The 12,605-nt window shown below is 38.7% G+C and overlaps 1 protein-coding gene across 1 annotated transcript in view; it reads right to left on the bottom strand.

Moving 5' to 3' along the window:
* Window positions 1–208: 208 nt before the first annotated feature.
* Window positions 209–12,605, bottom strand: part of LAPTM4B (lysosomal protein transmembrane 4 beta) — a 117,535-nt gene continuing 105,138 nt past the window's right edge. The window contains exon 7 of the mRNA XM_044668563.1: window positions 209–759. Coding sequence (XP_044524498.1) covers window positions 616–759 — 144 coding nt within the window. The 3' untranslated portion in view covers window positions 209–615. The remainder of the gene's footprint in view (window positions 760–12,605) is intronic.

The raw sequence follows: 12,605 nt of genomic DNA, 5'->3' as shown, positions 1-12,605 counted from the left end.
AATTTAAAAGGCAAGAGTGACCTTTGCCCAGGAATCAGGGGACATAATTGCAGCATGAATTCAAATCTCCTGTTGATTTCTAAGTCACATAAAGAATTCTGCAGTGAAGCCCACGATAGTTGAAATGGCAATTCCATTCCCCAAGTTAGTGAGGTGACTTTGTAAGCATTGATCCTACACAACAGAATTGAGAGGGGAGTAAAAAACCTTGCCTGCCTCTAATTTTATTCTGTACACATTCAAAAGTTAAAGGGCACAAAGACGGAGAAAGCCCCTCACCCCGACTTGCTTTAGGGACTTCCATGGGTTACCAAATGAAACTGCTCCCAGACTCAGGGCCATTTTCCAAATGTTGAATTTTTAAAGTCTTGCGAAAGAAACTTCTATTGGCTTAACACAAATACAAATATTTCACAGCCTACCAGGTAGAAGATGTGACTGAAAACACATTTTTTAAAACTCTGGACAATAAATTTGTAATGGGATATCAGGGTTTGACAATTGCGGGGGTCGGTGACAGACAGGCCATCTCACAGGACACGTCTCTGAAGGAATGAACTATCGCTCACAAGTCTGAGGAAAGCCGTCGTTCCCGGGGCCACGTCACCTTCTGGCTCAGGCAGATACGTAGGGTGGGGGAGGCTCTTTAACTGCAGGCTCACCCCCACTCGCAATGGACCCCACACCCACACCTGCCCCTGCCCCTACACCCATTGCTGTTGAGGCTGTAGTGGTGTCATCATAAGGTGGTAACAGCACCTGAGGAGGAAGAAGAAACAGAAGATATGAAAAAAATAAAAGCAAAAACACCCATCTCCAAGGGCTGAATTAGTTGCAACTGTTCCACTAAACTCAGTTAAAATATATATATATATATATATATATATATATATATATGTAGAGAGAGAGAGAGAGACAGACAGACAGACAGAGATTCATTGATCAAGTTATATGTCTTATTAGCCATACCCAATTCAGTTTAATTCAACAAATATTTATTAAATTCCTATTGTGTGCATAAAGTTGTTTTAGATGCTGGGGATGCAAAGATAAAGTGAAAAAAAAATTCTGTCTTAAAGGAGCTTCTGTTCTTCTGGGAGATACAACATATACATAGATAAGTCAATACAAAATAACTTGAGAATAGGCACCTTAACAACAAGGGAGAGTGGGAAAAGATTTTCAAAGGAAGCTGCACCTGAGACAAGAAGCCAGTCAATTAGTCAGTCAAAAAAACATTCATTAAATGCTAACAATGTGTCTGGAAGATGTGGGAGATAAAATATGCCAGGTCTGGAGTCAGAAAGCCTCATCTTCCCAAGTTCAAATCTGGCCTCAGATACTTACTTGCTCCGTGACCATGGATAAGTCACTTAACCCTATTTGTCTCAGTTTCCTCATCTAGAAAATGAGCTAGAGAAGGAAATGGCACACTACTGTAGCATCTTTGCCAAGAAAACCTCAAACTGGAATAGTTAGATGACTCAGTGGAAAGAGAGCCAGGTCTGGAGATGGGAGGTCCTGGGTTCAAATCTGGCCTCAGACACTTCTAGCCATGACCCTAGATAAGTTACTTAACCCTAATTGCCTAGTCTTTGCCACTCTTCTGCCTTGGAACTGGTACTTAGTATTGATTCTAAGACAGAAGGTAAGAGTTAAAAAAGAGAAAAGAAAAGAAAACTCCAAATGGGGGTCTTGAAAAGTTGGACACAACTAAAAAAAATGATAGACAATGTGCCAGGAACTGAGGTAAGCTTTGGAAATACAACGAAAGGGAAAAGACATCTAAAAATTATAAAACCTAGAGGTAAGGAAGGAGAGCAATTCCACACATAAGTAACACAGAAAGCTTAATTCAGGTAATAGAAATTAAATAAGTTTGGTTGAAATATAGAATGCTTGAAGGGGAGTAATGAGAGATATTTTGAATTCCTAAAGAATAGGAATGACCTTCTTTTATCTTTCCCTGAGCTTCCCTTCTCCTTCCAAGACCCACCATGTTTTCTTTCCACATATCTTGTACCAGAGCTGTAAGCAAGGGTAAAGAGTGGCAGGATAGAGGCAAAGAGTTCATGTGGGGTGCTGTCATTGTGGGGAAGAAGTACATCAAGATACTACTGAAGGGCTGGATGAGGTAAAATAGGGAGAACTGGGAAGTCAAAGGTAGTCAATTGAGGGAAAAGAACTCCTCAGAATGAAGCTACAATCCTGAGAGGAGAGCTTAGAGGTAAGAACTCGTTTGCAGAAGGTTAACCAAGAGAGGAAAAAGTCCATCCTGGAATAGTAATCTTGGACATTTCAAATTTCAGAGACTTTGGATAAAGGCTGCCCCATCCTAGTGATGGTTTTTCCAACACAATACCCTGCACAAGAAATATTGGCATAATGAATTTATATTTAACTAAGCAATTTATTCATTTTGCTTAAAGAGGAGTTCCTTTTCCAATGCTGTTTTTTTAAAATTTTTTTAAATCCTTAACTTCTGTGTATTGGTTCCTTGGTGGATGAGTGGTAAGGGTGGGCAATGGGGGTCAAGTGACTTGCCCAGGGTCACACAGCTGGGAAGTGTCTGAGGCCGGCTTTGAACCTAGGACCTCCTGTCTCTAGGCCTGACTCTCAATCCACTGAGCTACCCAGCTGCCCCCTCCAATGCTGTTTTAAAATAACATTATGGGGGTGGGTGGGAATAAAGTCATTTTAGTGGTTATACTTTTTTCAATTTTTTATTATATACTTAGTAATTACTACCAAAAACAAAATGAATAAATGCATAAAAAGTATGTGCAAAACCAATTTTCACATTTTTTTATAACTTGTTCAAAAGTATATAAATTACATATATGTGCTGACATAAGCATTCTCTGCTTTTGAGTTCCCTTTAGATTTGTTTTACTTGGATTTTTTTCTCTTAATTTTGTAGCTGTTTTTAAAAAATGTAATCATAATAGGTATTTTTATTTTCTCTTCAAGTCTTCATATATTCCCTTATTTTCTTTATGCTTCTAATATTTGTTATTTCTAATAATATAATACAATCTATTACATTCAAATATCACAATCTATTCAGCCATTTCTCTCCATCACTGCATTTGTGTTACTTCCAGTTATTTTGTCATTACAAACTGTGAAGATGGGATTTAATAATTTTTCCTTTTTACAAAACAAGGCTTCTATGAATGTTTTCATACTTATTTTTACCCTCTCAATAATGCCCTTAGGGACAAATCTTAGTAATGGGATCCCTAGATCAATGAGCATGAACAGCATTATAGTTCTTAATGTACATTTCCAACTTTTTTTCTAAAGAAACAATTCACAGCTGCTTTAGCAAAGTAATATTAGGCCAGTTTCTCCATATTCCTCCCAACTTAATTTGATCAACTTAACCTGTCCGGTTCTCAGTTAATATACATTGCCAGGGCCATATTTAACTAGATTGGTTCTTAGGCAGCAGACACAATCTGTTGCCAGGGCCATACTTTTTCCAAAACCAAGGCTTTCCAGCTTCGTCATAGCCATTGGAACTTTTGTTACAATGTCACAACTCCCTGGGAATGCAAGATTACTTCCATAGTATGAGGAATGTTAAAGTAAGACTTTTGCAGAACAGTTATGCTCTCTAAACTATTGCTCTCCTAGTGGTTATGTTTCATAAACATAATTGGTGTTCAAAATTTTTTTCAAAAATGGAATGTTGTTGCTCTAGTCCACAAAAATAATCCTATTTTGTTAGACACAATATCTCTTTCTCAGACTATATGTCAATGCCCTAAGCATGGCACATTTTCTTGCTTGAATCTCTCCCTTATGTTTCTCCTCTTTAACTAGAATCTGGTTCCTATGCAGTTTCTCCAAAAGGTACCTGCCTTGATATCTAAGGTAGAAAATCAATCAAATGGATCTGAACTAAGGATCTTGCCTTTCCTTATAAAACATCTGTCTCCATCAGCTTCCCTGATTTTTAAAACTCTTACTTTCTGTCTTAACTCAAAGACAGAAGGACAAGAGCTAGGCAAATCAGATTAAGTAATTTGCCCAAGATCATATATTTGAGGCCAGAAGTGAACTTGGGTCCTCCCAACTCCAGGCCTGGAGCTCTATCCACTAGTCGCCTCTTTTCCTGATCTTCTGTGATCCGTTGGAATGAAGAAAGATTCAGGAGTCCCACCCATAGAACTGCAGAGATCTTGATGTAAATAAAAGCTAAGACAACTCCTTGGGAACAATTTCTTGAATGACCCCTAAGGACTCTCTCCATATTCCCTTGCCAGAAGATTATTAATGCTCAAGGCTCTCTGGTGACATCATTTATTTTAAATCTTCCCTGCCCTTTGTCATCCTTTTTGGAAGTGCTGGTCCATACTAGGGCCTGGGGGCCTGGGATGCTGCCTTAGTTTTGGTGGTGTCGGCAACTGCCCCAGTTACGAAGATGGGTTCTGCCCAGTCACCCTGCCTCACTTTTCATAATCCCTTGAGAAGCTTTCAATTAAGACATGAAGCCCTCAGTTAAGTAAAAGGAAAGTGCTAATGGGTAGCAGGAGGGGGAGCCACTGACCAGCTCATCTGGTTCTTTAAGACAAAGATCCCATAAGTCCTAATAAAGGGTTCTAATAATTAAACTATAAGAGGAGGCAGTACAGCCTAGTGGAAGTACCAAAACAGGAATCAGAAGAAAATCCTGTCTCTGCTACTAAACAAACTGTTTTGATTTTAGCCAACCAACAACTTATCAGAGCCTCAGTTTCCTCATCTGTAAAATGATAGGATTAGACTAGATGATCTTCAAAATCACTTTCAACTCAAACTTTTATGATCCTAAGAGCTTTATGGGTATGTATGTAAAAGAAAAAGTATAGCCAGAACTCCCACAAAGAAATAAGACCTATGGCTTTTGGTTTATCTTAAGACCTACTAAGCATGTTACTTGTTGACTTGTAGGTGACTGACTTAGGTCTGTGAGATTCATATTGCAGAGAGGGGTTCTGGCTACAGCACAGAATTCCATAGGGCCCCCCAGAACTCTAAGAGAGGGGGTAGTTAAAGGCAGTTCAGAACTAAATGGCTCTGCTCAGATTCAAGACCCAAGTCCCCAAGACCAACCCAGGACTCAAGACCAGCAAGCCGGGTGACCTGCCTTCTTATCCCAGGGCTCCAGCTGCCTTTAACTGCCCCTCTCTTAGAGTTCTGGGGGGCCCTATGGAATTCTATGCTGTAGCCAGAACCCCTCTCTGCAATATGAATCTCACAGGTCAGGCAAGAATAATCAGAAATCTTGTGAAAAACCTTCTTGATTAAACTTCAGTAACAAAAAAGAACTGCTTGTCCGATGGTTTAGGACATGATACCCTTTGAAAATATTAGTGCTGGCTGAGCTTGCCTTTCCTGGTATGGAATAAAAGATTGTAAAATTCAAACATGTTAATTAATTTTAGGAATAAAAGATTAAAGTGGAACTATAATCCCTAAATTTCCTTTTTCTTTCTTTCCCCCTCCTTTGAATAGCAGCCAAGCTTGGATAGTATGGGGAAGTATGTTTTGCATCTATAGTTATATAATAAGAGTTACATAAATGTTTATGTTTGTTCTTTTATATTCCTTGTCCACCCCATTAGAGTAGAAGGCAAGGAATAAGTTTTTAATTTCTTATGTAAGACTGACCTTATTTTCCCTTTTTATGCAGTCTAGAATAACTCTCGGGCTGATTAGGTGACACAGTGGATAGTGCCTGGCCTGGAGTCAGGAAGAATCATCAGACATTTTGAGTTGTTAAGACAGAAAGTAAGAGTTTTAAAAATCAGGGAAGCTGATGGAGATATGTTTTATAAGGAAAGGCAAGATCCTTAGTTCAGATCCATTTGATTGATTTTCTACCTTAGATATCAAGTCAGGTACCTTTTGGAGAATCATTTTTCTGAGTTCAAATCTGGCCTCAGATACTTTTTAGCTATGCAATTCTGGGTAAGTCATTTAACTCTGCTTACCTCAATTTTGTCATTTGTTAAATGATCTGAATAAGGAAATGTATTTTTGCCAAGAAAACCCAAAATGGGATCACTAAGAGATATGATTGAAATGATGAAATCACACCAAAAAACCTCTCAGTGTTTGTTGGCTAATTAAAGTAACAAGGTTATGAGAATCAGTATCAGAACCTAGATGAGATGTAGGTAGGTAAACACCTGGGATCAGCCAATTCTCTCCTTCCTAGCTTACCTGATCAAATTATAAATGAGGCAAGTAAGTTCTGTATTTTTGTTGTTCAATCATGCCCAGCTCTTTCTGTCCCTGTTTGGAGTTTTCTTGGCAAAGATACTAGAGGGATTTGCTATTTCCTTCTCTAGCTCATTTTATAGATGAGGAAATTGAGGCAAACAAGGTTAAATGACTTGCCAAAAAAGCATCAGACAACTCATTCATCATGAAACACAACCCCCATAGATAGTCATCTGAGGCATCTCTGAGAAATGTGATCCCTGATCACAGAGGTTTCAGCCAGCTGTGAATTTGAGAGACAATCAGCTTTGGAAGTTGGGTGTTGGAGCTGGGGAAAGGATCAGGCCCAGTGAGGGAGTTACTAGTGACCTTCCCAGCAGAGCTGTTGTGTCCAGGGGCTATCAGAGAGAGGATACTCCAAGAAGAGTGGAGCCCTGGGGATCCTGGAGTGTCAAAAGTATGGGTTGCTCTGGCCACATGGATTCTTCAAGTATGTGCTTCCTGGACAAGCTTCCTCTCGCCTTCCATGTTGTGCTCATTTGTGGGAGAGTGTTTCCCAGCTTTAAGGGAGAAATATTTAATTGCTACTGTTCTTACTTATGCCATCTCAGTATAATGCCTTTGATTCAAACTAATTGTGTTTACTGGCTGACTATTAAAGTTTAGGGTATTGATGGGGGCTTAGGAGTGACAGATTTGAAGTTTCTAAAATGATAGTAATAAGATAAAGAATATGAGGACCTGAAAGTTAAAGAGATTGCCCAAAGCCACATAGTCAGAGGAAAAGCGAGGGCAAAAGCCAAAGTTTCCCAATCCAGTGTGGTTTACAGTATGTCATGCTAATCTCTAGCAGCCTCATCCATGGCACTGGATTCATTCTACAGTTCTCCCCCATTGCTCGTAAATGGACTTCTAGTTCCGCCCTTGCAAGATTACAGTGCCTGAATGATATTGCATTCCAGGGACTTCTGATGATGTTTATGGCCTGCCATTTTAATTCCTTTTTCTAGATTATTTGTATCTTGAAGGATGGTTCTGTTTCTGGTCTTGTCAAGAAGAATACTTGTTGGCAAAAATTAATTTCTCTAAGGTTTTGGTATTCTACTTTGTGAAATAAGGGGTTGGGACTAAATGACCTCTAAGCTCCATTCTGGACAGCTAGGTGGCACAATGGATAGAGTGCCAGGCCTGGAGTCGGGAAAAGTCCTCTTCCTGAGTTCAAATGTGGCCTCAGACACTTACTGCCTGTGTAATCCTGGGCAAGTCACTTAACCCTGTTTGCCTCAGTTTCCTCATCTGTCAGATGAGCTGGAGAAGAAAGTGGCAATCCACTCCAATATTTTTGCTAAGAAAACCTCAAATGGGGCCACCAAGAGTTGGATGTGTCTAAAAAAACAACACCACAGCAAAGTTACATCCCAGCTCCATTTCTATGAAGCATAGACTAAACGAAGCCATACTTATTATTCAAGAGTTGCTGATTCATTTCACTGGCAAGGAGAAAAAAGGTTCTGTCATGGTGCCATTAACTCAAATTGACTTTCAATCTTAATTAACTTTCTGGGACGTCCAACTTCATTTAATTTTGTTAGGATCCAAGTCTACTCCCGGTGCCAAAGACATTTCTAAAACTAATGCATACCATATAGAGGCATTAGTGTTGTTTCTGGCAACCAGGCTCTATCTGCTAAATGGTAAAGATCTTATCTCTGGTACCAGCCTAGACTAAAAAAGAAAACCAAAACCCCTTACCTGCTGTCTTAGTATCAATTCTAAGACAGAAGAGCAGTCAGGGCTAGGCAAAGGGGGCTAAGTGAGTTGCCCAGGGTTGTACAGATTGGAAGTATCTGAGTCACATTTGAACCCAGGACCTTCTATCTCCAGGTCTGGCTCTCTATCAACAAAGTCATCTAGCTGCCCATGTCTAGACTTTTACAAGAAGTTTAGGAGTACATAACTGTACAAGGGCTACAGATATTAGATCTTCAGCTTTAGTTTTAATTCAAGACTGAGGCTGCTAGGTGTAGCTTCCCCTATAACTAAGAAAAACAGGTAAACAAAGCCTATTTATACATTCTGAGCTGGTAAGATGTAAGTATATTTTCTCCTTTGTCTTCCAACATCAGGGATAGGCCTTGTATTAAGTCTGAGTTCAGCCACCTTTTCGTATTGTTTATATTGATATTATTATTGTCATTGTGCATTTTGTTCTTTTCTTTTTGCTTTCTTCCTTCTGTATCAGTTCATATAAGTCTCCCCATAGTTTTCTGACTTTCATATTTTTTATTTCTTAAGAGTAACAATATTCCACTGAATCTAGAGACCACAATTTCTGTTAATTGTTGCTGTTCAGTCATGTCTGACTCTTGGTGACCCCATTTAGGTTTTCTTGCCAAAGATACTGGCGTGGTTTGCCATTTCCTTCTGTGCATTTTTTAGATGAGGAAACAGAGGGAAACAGGGTTAAGGGATTTGCCCAGGGTCACACAGCCAGCAAGTGTCTGAGGCTGGATTTGAACTCAAGTCTTCCTAACTCTAGTACTCTATCCACTGTGCCACTAGCTGTCCTTCTGTTAATTAGGTACACAATTCATTTAAAATTCTCTATATTACTAATTTTTTTGTTATTCCAAAGAATATTTTGGTAGCTTTCCATCTTCAACCTCTTTGGGAAACTTGCATCAAAGAGTATGAAGAACTGAGTGACTTTTCTTGCTTATTTCCAAATTGTTTGCTGGAATATTCAGACCAATTACCGGGTCTATGAATAGTATATTAGAGTGTCTATCCAGCTTCCACCAGTCTCTCCAATACTACTTCCATCTTTAATCTTATTTGACTGCCTTTTCCTTTTGAAAAGAGTGAGAATAGTTGTTTCCTTGATGAGTGATAAAAATGGATAGCCCTTCCGTTAGTCTTGCTTTGATGTCATGTGGCACGGAGGTGACTTGGGGTCTTAAAGGTACCTGAAGCAGAGGAACACAAACTCTTGGTAGGCAAACAGGTCCAGTGACAGGCTGCAGTCTATTTTTTCATGGCCAGTTAGCAAATTTCATAGCATCTCACCATTAGGCCAACATTTTTCATTCCTAGCGACTGAGTCTACCAAGAGATAATCTACCAAGCTGTAGAGTATTGGTGGAGAGGTGACTCATGCCACAAAACAAATGGGTCATTAAAGTCCTGAAATAAGATGATGAGAAACAGCATTTCCAATTTAGACAATATTTTCAAAGTACAAAAGAGTCATTTAACAGTTATTCTTTAGTAGAAATCATCCAAATAATTCTATTCTTCACCTGAGGATTTGGAACTAATTCCATTTTCAGAGTTTTTGAAAGTAATCCAATTTTACATGGGAAAGAAGCTGTCTGTATGAAGAAAAAACAAACCAGTAAGAAAGAGGCTATTAGCAAGAGCACAGGATTTTGGCACCACATCAACTCGAGTTCAAATCTCATTTTGCTACTGTTATTACCTGTGGAATCTTGGGTGGCACAGTGCAAAATGCAACGTATTTGCTGCCAGAGGACCTGCATTTAAATCCTATTTCTGCTACTTACTACCTGTATGGACTTGGGCAAATCATTTAGAACCTCAGTGTCATCTTCTATAAACTGAAGGTGCTGCCTCCATTAATTTTTCTCTAGTGTCAGTGATATGTGTCTTCTTATGCAACAATGCAAACATGGAAACATGTATTTCATGATAACACATGTATAACCCATACTATATTAACCTGCCATCTTGGCAGAGGGGTAGAAGGGAAGGAAAGAATTTGGATCACAAAATGTCAGAAAATGATTATTAAAAATGTTATCAACAAGTCATCTGGGAAAAAAATAATAAAATTAAGAGGTTGGACTATCTAGATATCCTCAGAGGTCTCTTCCAGGACAGCTAGGTGGCATAGCGAATAGAATGCTGAGCCTGGAGTCAGAAAGATCTGAATTCAAATCTGGACTCAGATACTAGTTGTATGACTGTGGGCAAGTCACTTTACCTTGTTTGCCTCAGTTTCCTCATCTATAAAATGAGCTGGACAAGAAAGTAATGAACCATTCCAGTATTTGTGCCAAGAAAACCCCAAATGGGGTCATGAAGAGTCAGACACAAAGGAAAAACAACTGTGGCATTTAAAATTATTGTAAGCCCTGGAAGATCATTTTAAATGCCACACAACTAAATGACAAGTAAGTTCTAGGTGTTTTGGAATCAAAGGAAATAACTCTTAGCCTCAAAGATTTTAGATTCATGGCTGCTAAACTTCTTTTCCAGTTCTACGCCTAGAACTCTACCAGCTCCAGAGCCTTTCTCTCTCTGAGGCAGTAAAGTCTTCCAACATTAGAAATCCCTGTAAGTTTAGATTGGGAACCAGCAAAAAGGAATGTAATTTCTAAAATACAGATTCTTAAACTGAACCCCTAGTGAAGTGGGAGGCCCACTCCATCCCCCCTTGCTGTCTTCTCAGCAGCCCACACACAGAATCAGAGAATTAGCTGTGGCGACTGCTCATAACTGAGAACTCTGGAACCGTCACGTAAGAACTATCAAGTTGGGGATGATGGAGCTTTAATGTTATGTTTCAGAGATTCATTACGTGACTGATTGAACTGAATCTTCACTTATCTTTAGAGGACACAGCCTAAAGTTGCCACAAAGCTTCTTTAAAACATGAGGGAAGCCGACCCAGAAAATGGCAGGCTGTGGAGGATACATCTCCCCCATATGCCTCTTGCCAAATGTTCAGTGAGAGTTGGACACATAAATCTCATCTTAAAAATCACACTCCGCAACGAATTTGAATTGTAAAAATAAACTGCAGGAATGAGTTTAGCAATTTGGAAGTGCTTCTTGTCATTTAACAAAATTTAATTTAAAATCAACAGTTGCAACATTCAGATGGTGTGTTCTTTCTGAAATGTTCAATTATGTTTTATCTTTTGTCCAAAAGTTAGGATGACTGAATTTTCAAAAAGAGAATGTCTTTGAAACTCTCATTACGTTTCATGAGTCCAATTCTGATGTCTATTATGTATTATTATGTGGGTATAACGGAAAAAAGCAGTTGGATGAGAGTCAGAAGACTGGGCTATAATCAAGGTTTTGCCACTAACTGGCTGGATGATTTGGGGCAGATGTAAAAATTTTTAGCAAAATTTTTAGCAAATTTTGAGCACTTCAATTTAGGACTCAATTTCTTCATCTGTAAAATGGAAGTATTGGGCTACATAATTACAAAGATCCTGTCTAGCTCATAGGATAATATATTTGGAGCTTAAAAGCACTCTTAGATATCATCTAGGTCAACCCCCTTCATATTAGGCAGCATGTATAACGGACAAAGTGCTGGATTTAGAGTCAATTAAAATGTGAGTTCAAATCTTGCCTCAGATAGCTATCAGATGGATGATCCTGGGCAATTCACTTAAATTGTCTCAGTTTCTTCATCAATAAACATAGAATATTTAAAAACTCACAAGGTTGTGAGGTACATAAGAGATGGAAAGCACTTTTCTAGTCTTAAAATGCTCAATAAACATTAGCTATTATTATATTGTGGATAAGGAAACTGAGGCAAATAAGAAAACAGAGGGAAAGATCACAAGATCTAAGATCACAAACATAGTAAAAGTAATAGAATATGATTTTAACTTTGGAGTCTTTTGACTCCAAAAGCTTGTACTCTGCGCGCGCATGTGAACACACACACACACGTGCCTCCAAAGTCATAGTGCAGTTTTTGGTTTTAACAGTTTAATTGCTATTAATATTATTATAAGTTAATAACATTTTTAAGTTTTGGCAGCATAAATCTGCTCTAAAACTTTTGGGATTCTGTGTTTTTGTGTGTGTACACATATAATTGTATGTATGTATATATTTCATTCATACAGTTTTCCCCAATGCAATTACATTACTTTCTTGAAAGTCTTTCAACTCCTCAGACAAACAATATAAATATTTCTTAGGGCAGTTAAGTGTCACAGTGGCTAGGGAGCCAGGTCAAAAATCAGGAAGACTCATCCTCCTGAGCTGAAATCTGGCCTCAGAAATGTACTAGCTATGTGGTGCTGGGGAAGTCACTTAACCTTTTTTTGCCTCAGTTTCCTCATCCATGAAATGAGCTGGAGAAGGAAATGGCAAACCATTCCAGTATCTCTGCCAGGAAAACACCAAAGAAGGGTGCAAAGAGTAGAACAGAACTTAAAAAATAGCCAAACACCAATAAATATCTATCTGAATGATGTCATGTTGGAATCACTCCTGAAGAAGGTCTACCAAATGGATCTCCTAATCTATATCTGTTGATATTGTCTAAATATCAAAAACCTTACTATGGTCCTTATTTCTAAGGGAAAAGAGGAGCAGAAAGGAGAAAAGTTCAGAGT

This window comes from Gracilinanus agilis, chromosome 1, assembly GCF_016433145.1.
Source record: "Gracilinanus agilis isolate LMUSP501 chromosome 1, AgileGrace, whole genome shotgun sequence".
NCBI lineage: Eukaryota > Metazoa > Chordata > Mammalia > Didelphimorphia > Didelphidae > Gracilinanus > Gracilinanus agilis.
This window is presented reverse-complemented; position numbering and strand designations above follow the sequence as displayed.